General features: G+C 32.0%; 2 protein-coding genes across 3 annotated transcripts in view; one reads left to right on the top strand and one right to left on the bottom strand.

Moving 5' to 3' along the window:
- LOC114335475 (DDB1- and CUL4-associated factor 13) overlaps nt 1-4,488 on the top strand; it is a 38,312-nt gene extending 33,824 nt beyond the window's left edge. The window contains exon 7 of the mRNA XM_028285717.2: nt 4,185-4,488. Within this exon, the coding sequence (XP_028141518.1) occupies nt 4,185-4,436 (252 nt within the window). The 3' untranslated portion in view covers nt 4,437-4,488. The remainder of the gene's footprint in view (nt 1-4,184) is intronic.
- A 3,534-nt stretch (nt 4,489-8,022) lies between these two features.
- LOC114335453 (furin-like protease 2) overlaps nt 8,023-16,133 on the bottom strand; it is a 371,635-nt gene continuing 363,524 nt past the window's right edge. The window contains exon 14 of one of the 2 annotated variants that reach the window (XM_028285704.2): nt 8,023-14,162. In XM_028285704.2, the coding sequence (XP_028141505.1) occupies nt 13,992-14,162 (171 nt within the window). In that variant the 3' untranslated portion in view covers nt 8,023-13,991. The remainder of the gene's footprint in view (nt 14,163-16,133) is intronic. The other variant, XM_028285696.2, reaches the window with a different exon arrangement.

Below are 16,133 nucleotides of genomic sequence, written 5' to 3'. Positions count from 1 at the left end.
TTTATTCTAGTTGTTGCAATTGTAGTTGTTTATGACTCAACATAAACATATCCACGCAGAAAACAAAATACATTACCATTGCTAAAGACCCAATTAGATGCAATCTCGTGGTAGAGGGGACACCCATAGAACAGCTAAACCAGTTCAAATATCTAGGTGTAGAGTTATCAATCTAGGTGTCCGGATGTTTGAGAGATGTGGTCTGAAATAACCCATATTTGAGAAGGGACAGCAAAGTTAGAATTTATAAAACTTGCATCAGACCTGTTATGACCTATGACATTGAATCAAGAGAAGACCCCAATAAAACCAAAAGCATGCTATGAACAGCCGAAATGAAGAAACTAAGAGCAATAGCATAGAAGACAAGAAGAGATAGAATACGAAACATCATGAGGGAACAATGTGGCGTGCAAGATGTAGTCAGATGGGGCAGGCAAAGACGAAGAGAATGGTTATATATAGTTTAGCTTTCCAGGCCTAGAAGGCCCATGGCTTGGTTTACTATTCCTTTCCAATCTCTCCTATTTGCTGCTTTATTTTTCCAATTTGTGATTTTCAGTTCTTCTATGTCTTTTCAACATCTTTCTTCCATCTGGTTTTCGGTCTACCTTTCTTCTTCTTTCCTCCTATTCCTCCCGTTAGTATTCTTTTGGGAAGTCTCGTGTTTGGCATCCTTTGGATATGTCGCAACCATCTCAGTCTTTGTGATTTTATGATCCCTACTATGTTTGGTTCACCATACATCCTCTCCAGTTCTACATTTGGTCTTCTTATCCACATTCCATTCCATATCTTTCCGCCAAATATTTTATTTAGGACTTTTCTTTCCCACACTTTAAGCATGACTTGCTCGAATTTGTTCATCGTCCATGTTTCACTGGCATACAGTACTATAGGTCTTATCACTGTCTTGTATATTCTTATCTTAGCCCCTCTAGATATGTTCTTATTTCTTAATAAGTTGTTTAGAGCAAAGATACAACGATTACCAGCCATAATTCTCGATTGGATTTCTTCTTTTATATTTGGTCTCCTAGTGAATGTCGCTCCTAGATATTGGAATCTCTCTACTTCTTCGAATGTATATATTTTTGCCTCTGTGTTTATTGTCATATGTCCTTGTGTGTATTCTCGTTCCGTCCATTCCATATATTTAGTCTTTTCTTCGTTTATGTATATCCCTTTCTTTCTTCCTATCGCCTCTAGTCTTTTTAGTATTTCTTTTAATTCTTGTTTACTTCTGGCTATCAGTACTATGTCATCAGCGAATGCCAAGCATTGGTGTTTTCGTTGGTATACAAGTCCTGTCCTATTAATTTCGGCTTCTCTGATAACTATTTGGTATTGAAGAGAATGGTTCAGTCATGTAAAAAAAATGGAGGAGCACAGACTACCAAGAATTGCGCTAGAAGGAAAACCATCAGGCAAGCGTCCACCGGGGAGACCACCAAAAAGATGGAGAGATAGCTGGCAGTCTACCTCTCAAGAAATACTTCAACGTTGGAATTAACAGATCGACAGATCTACAACAAGTATAAGAAGAAGAAAGAAGATCCTAGTTGTTGATGGCGTTATAATCGAAAAAAAAAATGATTTTTATCATATATGACGTGCCTTTTTTCTGTCACTTCCAACTTAATCCGTTAGGAAGAAATCTAAAAACTGTGACGCACTGAAAAATCCTCTGAGAAGCACCATATTATCAAATACACGTTATATGTCTAAAAATACAATAGTGCAGTCACTGAAGGTTTTCACCTCCGATTTCTCTGAACCTCCATCGATTTCTATGAAAATTGGTGAGTAGTTAGAGGATGCCTCAAGGAACAAAGGTGACATGATGCCAACTTACGCTTTTACCCTGGGGGTAGATGCCACCCCTTCTCGGGGGTGAAAATTATTTTATTAAAAATAATACCATAAATAGATAGAGTGACAAATTCTAAGCAAAATTTGTTATATAAAGTTATTAATATAAATCAATACTTTTTGAGTTATTAAAGATCAAAGATTTTATTTTTTCGTAAAAAAATGCATGTTTTAAAGCTGTTTTTCACGTATAACTCAAAAACTATAAGCTTTTACAAAAAAGTTATTATTGCCAAAATTAAAGATAATAAAAAACTGAATACATTTCTCATTTAAAGAACTACACTAATGTTAATTCAAAGTAAGTTATGGGTAATTCAAGGTATATTTTTTTCGACGAGTACGCAAATCTAAGTATTCAAGCTTAAATAACGGGAAAACGATGTATTTTATAAAATATACCTACTTAACACTTGTCAAAGTACTTCGGAATACATATCAAATGAGCTCCATAAGACGTTAATAGCATCAAAATTAAGCAAGTTATGATGAAAATAAGAGAACCCTTTGGAATTTTTTTGGAAAAAGTGAAAAATAAAACATCGCCATTTCCACAAAAATTAAAATTTATAGAAATCCTTACGAGAGTTTCTTTATATTAGCAGTAATTTAGGTATTTAAGTAATGATTTCAACAATTTTGACCGGTTTAAAATGCATATTTTTGAAAAAAAAAAGATATAATTTTAAAAAATCAGAATTTTTCAGATTATCGCAATTTTCATTTTCGTTTAATAATAACTCCAAAAATACTCAATATACGAAAAAATGATATATAATCAAATTTTAGTTTTTTCTGTATCAACTATTTTTCCTTTTTTACTATTTCTATAGGGTACAAAATAACCGAGATAGAAACGTTTTAAGCTTAAGTTTTGCCTGCGAAAACCATGTAACCGGGTAATTTAACCTTTTATTTTTAAAAAAGTAAGGTGTTTAAAAGATTATGTTTAACGTGGTTTAAAAGCCTTTAGTTTTAGCTTTCAAATGGTTTTTAGGCGAATCTCATGTCTTAAAACAAACGGAGTTATTAAAAAAAAAACAATAATATTTTTTGGAAAATTTTTTAAAAGATAACTTTTGAAAGTTTTTGGAGCATAAATTTTAATGCTATCAACTTGTTCGTGGCTCATCTGATTGACATTTTTAAATACTTTAACAAATGCTTAATAAGTTTGTGTTATAAAATGCATAATTTTCCCGTTATTTAAGCTTGAATACTTAGATTTGGGTAGTCGCCGAAAGAAATATACATTCAATTACCTATATCTCACTTTTAGTTAACACTAAGAGGTTTTTCTAGTAAGGAATTTATTTAATTTTTTATTTTCTTCAATATTGGTAATAATAACTTTTTTGTAAAAACTTATAGGTTTTGAATTATTTATAAAAAATCGGTTAAAAACATGCATTTTTCTCAGGAAAAATTAAAATCTTTAATAACTCGAAAAGTTATGATTAATTTCAATAACTTTATATAACAAATTTTGCTTAGAGTTAGTCCTTCTATCGAATTATGGGGTTATTTTTAATAAAATAATTTTCACCCCCGAGAAGGGGTGCCATCCACCCCCACGGTAAAAGCGCAAGTTGGCACCATGTCACCTTTGTTCCTTGAGATATCCTCTAACCACTCACCAATTTTCATCCAAATCGATGGAGGTTCAACGAAATCGGAGGTAATAGCTCATATCCACCTTCAGTGACTCCACTACAACAGGGGTGACTTCTCTCTGGTGTAATCTCCATTTTTGAGTTCCGAGTCCAGATTATGCAAGACGGCTTCACCTGATTTCCCTGACTGATACGCATATTGCCGCTGGTCCAGTGGGTTTTTATTAAGATTATTTTTCTTCATGTATTTATTCTAGATTTTTCCATTGCTTGATGATTATAGACATGATTTTGCTAGGGTGAAGTCTGTTTTTCTGAACGTCACCCTTGTTCTTCTTCAAGCTTTGGGAATGTATACCAGAGCTAGCTCTAAATATTGTGGTCAGGACCCATGATTATTTCCAGTCCTTCTTGGAGTATCATAGGTAATATGCCATCCGGTCGCGAAGTTGTATGGTTCAAAAGTTTCAATAGCCTATCTGACCTTGTGAGCACCAAAAATCACTTCAAAGGTCAGCCAGTCACTTCTGGTTGGGCTGAAGTTTGCTTTTTGATTCAAACAAACATAGCAAGATACACTTCATCTTGGTACCAACAAAAGCGTTAAAAAAGTATTTCTCAATTTTTCTTTTACTATTATTTATATATTTTTCATTACTTTTTTCAATAGTTACTTATTAATTATTCTCTAATTTTTAGTTACGACCGAGAGAGAAGGCTGCCCTGCGGTATAGCGACGCCCTTAAAGAAAAATTCGCTAGTCATCCTGAGGTAAAGAGAATTGCTAGACACAGACACGTTCCAAAACACATCTACAACGCACAGAGAGAAATTCATACCATCAAGCAGAAACAGAAGAAGAAGGAGGCCAATAGACGGGCACACTCCAAACCTGGAGAAGTACCATATGTACCAGAGAGACAGAAACATGTACTTAAGGAAACTCAATGAAAAATTATTTATGTTTTTAAAATTGTTCTAAATAAAAATTACTGTTTCTTTACTTTGTGTTTTTTTTTCAATCTTTTCCTAATCTCTCCCTAAACAGATCCACGTACGGATTAATTTTCTGAGATTTCATCTCTCCTGATAATGTATTTTAAAAATTGTCGATTTTTGCAGCATTTCAGTAAAATAGATCTATCTATGGAATAACCCTTTGCTACTTCTGCTCTCCTGATACTAAATTATAAAAATTGTCGATTTTTAAAGCATTTCAGTAAAGTAGATCTATCTATGGACTAACCCTTTGCTACTTCTGCTCTCCTGATACTGAATTATAAAAATTGTCGATTTTTAAGGCATTTCAGTCAAGAAGATCTATCTATGGACTAACCCTTTGCTACTTCTGCTCTCCTGATACTGAATTATAAAAATTGTCGATTTTTAAAGCATTTCAGTAACTATGGAAACTCTTTGTTACTTCTGCTCTCCTGATACTGAATTTTAAAAATTGTCTATTTTTAAAGCATTTCAGTAAAGTACATCTATCTATGGACTAACCCTTTGCTTTCTGCTCTCCTGATACTGAATTATAAAAATTGTCGATTTTCAAGGCACTTCAGTCAAGAAGATCTATCTATGGGGACTAACCCTTTGCTACTTCTGCTCTCCTGTTACTGAATTATAAAAATTGTCGATTTTTAAAGCATATAAGTAAAGTAGATTTATCTATGGAATAACCCTTTGCTACTTCTGCTCTCCTGATACTAAATTATAAAAATTGTCGATTTTTAAAGCATTTCAGTAAAGCAGATCTATCTATGGACTAACCCTTTGCTACTTCTGCTCTCCTGATGCTGAATTATAAAAATTGTCGAGTTTCAAAGCATTTCAGTAAAGTAGATCTATCTATGGACTAACCCTTTGCTACTTCTGCTCTCCTGATACTGAATTATCAAAATTGTCGATTTTTAAGGCATTTCAGTTAAGTAGATCAATCTATGGACTAACTCTTTGCTACTTCTGCTCTCCTGATACTAAATTATAAAAATTGTCGATTTTTAAAGCATTTCAGTAAAGTAGATCTATCTATGGACTAACCCTTTGCTACTTCTGCTCTCCTGATACTGAATTATCAAAATTGTCGATTTTTAAAGCCTTTTATGCCCGGTTGCACCAACAGATCTTAAGCTTAAGTCGAGAATATCATAACAATTAATATAATATAATTATAATATATAACAATAAGAATACCGTAATATAATAATAGATATAATTGATAATAAGGTAAGAATCTAAAATGATAATGCAACGTAAGTGATACTCAAGGAGGCCCTATCTATAAGTAGAGATTAGCTAAGCTGGAGCTTAAGATCTGTTGGTGCAACCAGGCATTAGTAAAGTAGATCTACCTATGGACTAACCCTTTGCTACTTTAGCTCTCCTGATACTGAATTATAAAAATTGTCGATTTTTAACGCATTTCGATCAAGTAGATCTGTCTATGGACTAACGCTTTGTGACTTCTGCTCTCCTAACTCCTAACACATCATTTTAAAAATTGTTGATATTGTATTTCAGTCAAGTAGTACTAATTATTAATTTATGGACTAACCCTTTGTGACTTCTGCTCTCCTGATACTAAATATTAAAAATCGTCGATTCTTAAAGCATTTCCGTCAAGTAGATCTATCGATGCGACTTCTGCTCCCCTAATACATAATTTTAAAAATTGTCGATTTTTAAAATATTTCAGTCAATTAGATCGATCTATGGACCTACCCTTTGCATCTTCTGCTCTCCTGATACTGCATTTTAAAAATCGTCGATTCTTAAAACATCTTAGTCAAATAGTATCTGTGGGCTAACCCTTTGCGACTTCTGCTCTCCTAATACATAATTTTAAAAATTGTCGATTTTAAAGCATAAAATCTAAAAGTCAAGTAGATAGTCCTGTCGCCAGGGGGGATACAACGGCCTCGTTAATTCAGATGGACTTACTCAAGTTTTTTTTATGTATTTTGACCCGTAGAACACGAATTTTTTGGGTAACAGTTGATCCGGATGTCGATAAGATTGTTATAGACCAAGAACTTGAGGAATCAAATAACAGCGATTTTTGGCAAAACAAAACAATATTTTGTATTTTTTGGGCCATTTTAAGTAAAAAATATTTCTACAAGTTTCTTCGTAGGATGCACAGTTTTCGAGATAAACGCGGTTGAACTTTAAAAAAATCGAAAAATTGCAATTTTTGAACCCGAATAACTTTTGATTAAAAAATAAAATAGCAAGTCTGCTTACCGCATTTGAAAGTTTAAGTCAAATTATATCGGTTTTGATTATTTGCGTTGGTAAAAATTTATTTTTTTATTGTTTAACAAAGCTATAAACACGTAGGGTTTCCCGTGCTTTTACATGCGTTTTAACGCATGTAACGTAGAAATAGTCTTGATTGCACTAGTACCTATTCTACCTACTCGTTCGATTTTAAATGAGAAATCATAGAAACATCACTCACGCACTAGTTGTTTGTAGCTTTGTTTAACAATAACACAATAAATTTTTAGCAATGCAAATAATCAAAACCGACATAATTTGACTTGAACTTTCAAAGGCGCTAAGCAGAATTGCTATTTTATTTTTTAATCAAAAGTTATTCGGGTTTAAAAATTGCAGTTTTTCGATTTTTTGAAAGTTCAACCGCGTTTATCTCGAAAACTGTGCATCCTACTAAAAAACTTGTAGAAATATTTTTTGCTTAAAATGACCCAAAAAATACAAAATATTGTTTTGTTTTGCCAAAAATCGCTGTTATTTGATTCCTCAAGTTCTTGGTCTATAACAATCTTATCGACATCCGGATCAACTGTTACCCAAAAAATTCGGGTTCTACGGGTCAAAATACATAAAAAAAACTTGGGTAAGTCCATCTGAATTAACGAGGCCGTTGTACCCCCCCTGGCGACAGGACTAAGATCTATGGATAAACCTTTGCGACTTCTGCTCTCCTGATACTGCATTTTAAAAATCCTCGATCTTTAAGGCATTTCAATTATGTAGATCTGTCTATGGACTTAACCCATTGTGACTTCTGCTCTCCTAATTTATCATTTTAAAACTGTATCATTAAAACGTGATTTTTTATGAACTGCAAGCTTGTGTTTAATTGATTTTTGCTTGATAAATCGTACCTATGAACTAAAAAAAACGTAGATTTTCTACAAAAAGTTGTATACCATCACCTTTTCATGGGCTATTGCTTTTCGATTTTTCTGCTTTACTTTTCAAAAATTTTAAAATCATCAGAAATAGTAAATTCTCGATAAAAAATGTTAAAGCGTCATTTTTTGATGAGCTGTAGTCTCTTTTTAATTGATTTTCACTTGCTAAATCGTATAAACTCTAAAAGGGTAGGTAGATTTTCTACACAAAATTTCATACCCTAATTTTTTCATAGTCTACAGCCTTTCGATTTGTCGCATTTTTCCAAAATCCATCTATGGCCCCAACTTCTTCTCTTCTGATAATAAATTCTCAGATTCTAATATGGTAAATTTGGGTTTTTTTGGTATACGGTAAATAAAACAAAAAGTCACATTTAAAATTAATTTATTTCAAAATTTCTCAAATTAAATTCAAAACCAATCTGTATAAAATATAAAGCAATTTGTTTTTTAAGCTAGGACACTCTTTATTAAATTTAAAATGTTGTAGACTAGATTTTTATCATTTTTATCTATAGTTAGAAATAAAAACCCGATCTTTTGTGTATCCTAGATAATAAAATATATAAAAGGTAAAAATAGAGGGGTGGTCTGTCTAAGATAAGCCATGAGAGACTGTCTTTTTTCAGTGGGTCAACAACTGTTTTGTTTACTATAAATATAAATATGGAATGTGCGGAAGATAAAGTCGAAGTGAAATCACACTTTTTTTATGAAAATCATCCTGGTAGGTAATAAACTTCTCCAAGAAATTAACGCATCAGCTTATTTGGTTATTTTTAATGTTTCGAATATCCTAAACCTGCTGTTCGACTTAAGTGATTTTTTTAACATGTTATAGCCTTATTCTTTAACAATTGCTGTAATAATATTGTTGCTAGACTGGTAAATTGTCACTGTATACCGGGTGTACCAATCAAACTGTGATTTTTTTCAAAGTTCGCGCCACCCTGTGGAATATTCTAGCAGGTATAAATACTGAAATTAAAACCCAACTAACCTTTTTCTTAACATTCTGTTTTTTGATTCATTCGCTTATGTTCGATAATAAAAAGTTAGTTAAAAAAACTATCCTTGTTTTCATCAATACAGGGTGTTTTTAAATAAGTGGAAAACTTTAAGGGGTAATTCTGCATGAAAAAATAATGACAGTGTGCTTAATTAACCCTTAAGATCCTGAAATAATTTATTTAGAAAATTTTAATTTTTTTTTATTTTGATGTATTCAGGAGAAAGTTTTAAAACAAAATAAATACATTTTTTTTCTTAATTATTTTTGATTTTTTAGAAAATTGCCGTTACATATATGTAACGCATATGATATAGGAGGAGCAAACATATTTAAAATATTTCCGATTATAAATTTCAAACTAACAGACAAATACAAAACTAGATAAATGAAAAATCATAATCAAGTTATTGTAGATGAAAATCTATGTTGCACTTGATACACACTCCCACATTGCACTTGCAACCCGTGGTGCGCACATATGAACTACAGCATTCATCTGCAAATCGTCTCCTTTTCTTATAAGGAATATAAGTCAGTAGATGATCAATCTTATCATATCTTATATCTACGACTACTTTGGACGAAGATGGCCTGCCTGCATCTTTTGGTTTGGTACCATATTTCGTAAGATCCGATGTTACTAGATATATTCGAAATTCTAGTTCTGGCATAGGATCATAGGATCTATTATGTTCAGTTATGTAGAGCATCAATGTAAATATACCATTATGTCCATAGCTATGTCCAGCATCAATGTACATAGACACCACCATGATTTTTTAGAGCAAATTCCTACATGGTATCTAGCTACATTCGGGTCCATAAGATCAACTTCAACTTTTCTTTCACTAGTTTTTTAGCTTTTACTGATAATCTGGAAGGCTGAGTCTCGTCAATATCATCATATATTTTGAAATCTCTTTCACTAGTAAAACAACTTCAACAGGTGCTCTTAGAATTCTCTCGGACATCTTGTTAAAATCAATATATTCCTCATCACCAAACTCCTCGTCTGTAAGCACATTCAATTCTGGGGTTTCAATACCTATATTTATCAACGTCAATTAATCAATTATCTCCAGCGCTTCTTGAAGAGAAAACCGTTTTCTGGAACAAACAATACGTTACAATTCCAAAAGTTCCGATTTTTGCTCCCATATGTTCCTAGCGTTACATATATGTAACACCAAAAATTAAAGGCATTTTTTACAAAACCAGGATAAAATTTCTAAAAATTTATATTATCAGTAAGAGCAGACATTAATTTATTCTCAATTGAAAACACTTTAAACAAAATATAATAACAAAGGAAAGGTAAAAATATACTTTCTCAAACTTGGGATCCATTTTTACCAAAAATGATAAACACCGTCACATAAAACAATCAACTAAATAAACAGGTTAGATCAAATCCTCGAACCAACTGCTGAAAACTAGCAAACAAGTGTCCCTTGAAAGTCTTGTATCATCATCTAATTAAAATTAGAATCACTTCCCGATTTTAAGGCTTAGGATTTTAGCGGCTTCTGTGTTACATATATGTAACGCTAGGAGCTTAAGGGTTAATAAACCTATGTCTCCAAATGCTTTGTTTTCGAGATAAGGGGTGTTGAAATTTTTCTTCCAATTTGGTGATTTATTTATTGCTCTAAAACCGGTTGAGATATGCAAATGAAGGTACATATAAGATACTTGGTAGGTTTTAAGAGATAGTTATTGTGCATTTTTTGACATACAATTAAGAATTTTATTTTTACCATTAAGTATGGTAAACTTAAAGGTTACCATACTTATTTAAAAACACCCTGTATTGATAAAGAACATGGCTAGTTGTTAAAGTATCTAACTTTTTTATTATCCAACACAAGTGAATGAATCGAAAAACAGAATGTTAAGAAAACATGAGGCTATAGTTGGGTTTTAATTTCAGTATTTTATAAATGCTAGAATATTCCATAGTGTGTGGTGAACGTTGAGAAAAAATCACAGCTTGATTGGTACACCCGGTATACAGTGAGAATTTACGTGATACAGCAATAGTATTACAGCGATATTGTTAAAGAATGAGGCAATAACATATTAAAAAATTTACTTAAATCGGACAACAGGTTTAGGAAATTCGAGACATCAAAAATGGCTAATTTTAAAGTGGAGCGTTAATTTTTTGGAGAAGTGTAATAAAAGAGTCTAAGAAGGATAAAAACAAAGAGAAAACGTTTATTAGAAGAGAAGTAATTTCAGAACACGGTAATCAAGAACAATGGACAATATATTATGGGTAGAGTTGTCAAAAGTCGATGAAGTGTTTGTTTTTCACGACATACTAACAAAATTCTTCTCTTATTAAGGAAGAAATGGAAAAGTGCACAGTTGTTGATCCACCCTTACAATATTTGGCTGTGCTAAATCTTACCTCTCGAAAAACAACAGTGCAAGAGGACATACCAGTTTGGACCACCTATATCACCGAAATTACACAACAACATACGAATTTGGGATGTACAAATGGTAAAATTTCATAAATAACTTTGAAACAATTACCTATTTTGATTATATACAAAGTGTACATTTAAAAATAACTATATTTATTACGACATGAAATATCAAGAGCACTTTAGTTTCGCTTCTTAAAATTTACTTTTTTTCTTTACATTGAGCTGTCTTCATTGATACAATCCGTTTTGTGTTATGTAGCTTTATCGATAAAACGAGAAATAGTTTGTATACTAAAATTTATATTATGTGCCAAAAATCATAGATAGCTCCCAAAATTACATTAAAAGGACAATACTGAACCAAAAGACTAGATCATCAGATAAAAGAACTTACACTTTGCACTACAATAATTTAAGTTCATTACCTATCAATTGGAATTATTTACGGGAGGCCTATGTCCAGCAGTTGACTCAAAGCGGCTGATGATGATGACCTATCAACTGTATTTTTATAGTTTCGAAATTCTTTAATCATCAAAAATTTCAAATATTTGATAGTTGACATCTGAATTTAAACATTCTGCAAGTGTGTTTTGCCAGTTGCTAAATATTTCGTCCTATATCTGTTAGATTTTGACAGTAGACAAGTTATAGTTATGGTTTTCGGACGAATTTTGACAGCTCATTGCTGTATTTGACAAATAGCATTGGTATTTTAAAAGTTATCAAATATTTTGACGTTTGGAATTATCTTTTAAAATTAGCAATTTTGTTATGAGCTTTCCAAATATCTTCAGAGTTATCTACTGTGATTTATAAGTTTGCGATTAAAGTTTGATGGTTTTTCAATAAATAGAAAGTATGTTCATGTAGGTATATTAAATATGAGCAACTATATTTAAACAGTTTTTCAAATATTTTGAGGTTTCGATCTCCCTTGTGAAGTTATCAATTGTGTTTTCACAGTTGAAAAATATCTTAACCGATATCTGCTAGATTTTGACGATATCTGCTTTCAAAATATTTTGGGATCTACCTGCTTTTATTAGTGTCCGATGGTATTTTGATGGTTTTCAGAAAGATAGAAAGTCTTTTAATGTATATTGAATACTAGCAACTGATGGATTTTGATAGTATGAAGTTAAATATTGATGGCTTACGAATGCAGGTTGGAGGGTTCTATAGCATTTTGACAGACGATTACTGTATCTTGACAACCAGCAGCAGTATTTCAAAAGTTATCAAATATTTTAACGTTTAAACTTATCTTTTGAAATTAACAATTATATTTTGACATTTTTCAAAGTATTTTGGGATCTACCTGCTGTGTTTTATTACACTGCGGTCTTATAAAACACAGCAGGTATATCCCAAATATATAACTCCGTCGTATTTTGATAGTTTTTAAAAATATAGAAAATCTGTTAATGGTTATTGAATATTAGCAACTGTAGTTTAATAGTTTTTTCAAATATTTTGGGGATTAGATCCCATCTGTAAAGTTAGCAATTGTGTTTTGACAATTGCCAAATATTTTCATCGTTATTTGCTGGGTTTTGACAGCATGAAGTTGAATATTAAAGGTTTCGAACGAAGATTGGAGAGTTGTATAGGATTTTGACAGATCGTTGCTGTAATTTGACAACCAGCGTCGGTATTTCAAAAGTTATCAAATATCTTGACGTTTGGAATTGTCTTTTAAATTTAGCAATTGTATTTTGACACTTTGACAGTATCACACATTTGACAATGTATTTAAAAAGTTATCAATATTTTGATAGTTTTCAAAATATTTTGGGAGTTATCTGCTGTTTTATCAGTTTGCGGTTGTATTTTTATGGGTTTTAAAAAGTATGTTAATGTAGGTATATTGAATATTAATAACTGTACTATAACAATTTTTTCCAATATATTGGGTTTGGACCTCCCGTGTGAAGTTAGCAATTATTTTTTGACAGTTGCTACATATTTTGACAGTTATAAGTGATAAATTGTGCTTTTAAAGTTTATAAATACGTTTACAAACATTTTCATACAGATTACAAATATTTTAGTAAATGAGAAATTTCTTTTAACTATTAGCAAGTAGTTAGAAACTATGTTTTGACAATTGACAACTGTGGTGTACTAAGACCTGACATCTATTAACACAAATGACAACCGTATCTTTACAACCAATACCTGCATTTTTACTACTGACAACTGTGTTAACAACTGACAAACATCTTTTGGAAGTTGCTAATAATAATTCGTCATAATATAAGTAGGTCTTTCCGTTTTATTTCGATAAAACTACCTAACACCAATATTAAAAAAAAACGTATGGGATTCTGGTACAATATTTTTCAATATTCATATGTACATCAATACATATAGGCGCGGTTTCATTCGTTTACATCCAAACACGTCAAGAGGAAATAGATCTGGAATAACCAGGTTTTTAAAACCTAATAAGTTTTCTGAAATATTTTGTCATTTTAATTACAAAGGTTAGCATTGATAATTATAGATACTAAAAGCGAAAATTCTAAACAATATTTGAAGGAAGTACAAGTGTAAAAAATGTATATAAAAAGATATAAGCATAAAAAATATCCAAATGGCAGCAAAATACGTTAGGTATTTTTCAAGAATGCCGTTTTTAAAATACAATATACACTCAAAAACGTCACGCTCCAGTAAAATAATGTGATTATTTATATATTATAATCTTGGTTATTTGCTTCAACATCAGACATATTTGCTCTTAACCAATTAAATATCTCTCGTATACATCCACAGCACAATCAAATGAAGACAGATTTTTCCTTTGTTTCAATTATTTACACTATATCATAAAATTGTTTAGTCTAAATCTTTGTTCGATCTTGGTTTAAACTTGTTTCTCGTCTCAACAAGCAGTCCGTTCAGGTTTGGGGGTTATGAGCTTCTGCCCATCTGAACTGTCTGAGTCGCTCGAGTCTGCGTCACTCACAGACACCACGTTGTAGTTACACGTCACCTTCGGCTTCTTTATTGACACTTTGCTGTAACCTCTTTGTTGGGCCTGGATGGTGCTCTTCTGGAAAAACAGACGATAAGAGATATGCTTTCACAACTAGAATTTATTTTTCTTATACTTAGTCAAAATGTCGCTGACCTAAAACTAACTATCGAACAATAGATGGTTGTTTGATACAATGTTGTTAACAATGAACAATAAGTGTCGACACTTATGATATCTACATACTAAATAGCGTCATTGTCGTAAAACAGATTGAGATTATTTTACCTCTTTTGTAAAGCTCCATGTTATAAAGAAATATTACAATCACTCTTCAATCAACCGCCGTTCAGACAATACAATCACATTTAAATTATACACTTTCGCATTTTTACACATACAGAAAAGACGAGAAAATTTCGGATCATACACGATACATGTATTTGGGCTCAACTCTGCTCTAGGTTGTTGACCAACAAAAGGTTTTCAAATAATTATATTATAATTAATCATACAATAGTTCATCGGGCTACTGGATTCTGAACTCATTAAAAAACAAGTCAGAATTTAACTCCACCCAAATAGTTGCTACGGCCCCGCCCATCACGTATAAAAATTGAAAGCCGCACCTGTGGCGAAAACTAGACTAACCTCTAACCTGACTAACCTGTCAAAACTGCTTTTGCATGTCCGCACAGCCCAAGGATTATAACCGAACCGACTACAAGCACAAGCCAATTGCAGATCCTAGCTTTCTACGCATACGCGGTACGAATGGACTACGTATTATGGATATGTACTTAAAACATATAATTTCACCTAATATACATCAAAGTTTTAATAATTTTTTCTACAATCACTTGATAAAGAAGACTTTTTCGCTTGTCAATGGCAAGGAAAAGTTGACGTTTAGTGAGTTTAGTGAGAACCATACCACCATACAATACAAACAAATTGAAAATTCATAAGTATTCATAAAGGCGCGTCGTCCGTAGCAACCATAAATCCATACAATACAAACAAATTGAATATTCAAACTCATAAAGTTAATGATTTAAAAATAGTTTCATTTTATTAAATTATTGTAGAAAAAATGTTGTATGTATTACAAGCATAAAATGACATTATTGCTTTCGAGAAATTAACGCGCTCCGCTACACGTCGCGTGGTAACTATTACTCTCAAGCAATAATGTATCACTTTTCGCTCTTAATACATAAATAACTATTACCTATAGGGTGTCCCAAAAGTAGCGGAACGGTCGAAACTTGGCGAAATAAACATCGTATCGAAAAACTGAAAAATACGTGTTGAATAATTTTCAAAAATATATCCAATGACAGTAAACACGACCCCCACTCCACCTCCTAGAGGTGGGGTGGGGGTAACTATAAAATCTTAAATGGAAACCCCCAGTTTTTATTGCAGATTTGAATTTCTTACATAAGTAAGTAACTTTTATTCGAGACATTTTTTTGAACTGTGGATAGGTGGCGCTATAATTGGAAAAAACAATGTATCCTGATACCATAGGTAAAATAATATAGAAATTGGTCTAATATCTCAAGAAATACACTTCCAAATGACAACTCAAATACACGTGTTTTATATTTTTCAAAAACTTATCGAACGAGACCGACCACGACCCCCCACTCCACACCCTGGAGGTGGGGTGGGGGTAACTCTAAAATCTAAAATAGGAACCCCCATTTTTATTCCAGCTTTGGATTCCTCATGAAACAATAAGTAACATTTATTCGAAACATTTTTTAGAATTGTTGGTAGATGGCGCTAATAAATCGTATTTTTATAGCGCATCAATCAACAATTCTAAAAAATGTAGGTTATTAAAAAATATTAAATATGAATTGTTTGGTTTATCATTTGGAGGTGTATTTCTCGAGATATTAAACCGTTTCTATAATTTACCTATGTTATCACGATAAATATTTTTTCCCGATTTTTGCGCCATTTATCCAAAATTCGGAAAAATGTCTCGAATAAAAGTTGCTTACTTTTACGTGCGGAATCCAAATCTGCAATAAAAAC

This window comes from Diabrotica virgifera, chromosome 2 (genome assembly GCF_917563875.1).
Source record: "Diabrotica virgifera virgifera chromosome 2, PGI_DIABVI_V3a".
In the NCBI taxonomy this organism is placed as follows: domain Eukaryota; kingdom Metazoa; phylum Arthropoda; class Insecta; order Coleoptera; family Chrysomelidae; genus Diabrotica; species Diabrotica virgifera.
This window is presented reverse-complemented; position numbering and strand designations above follow the sequence as displayed.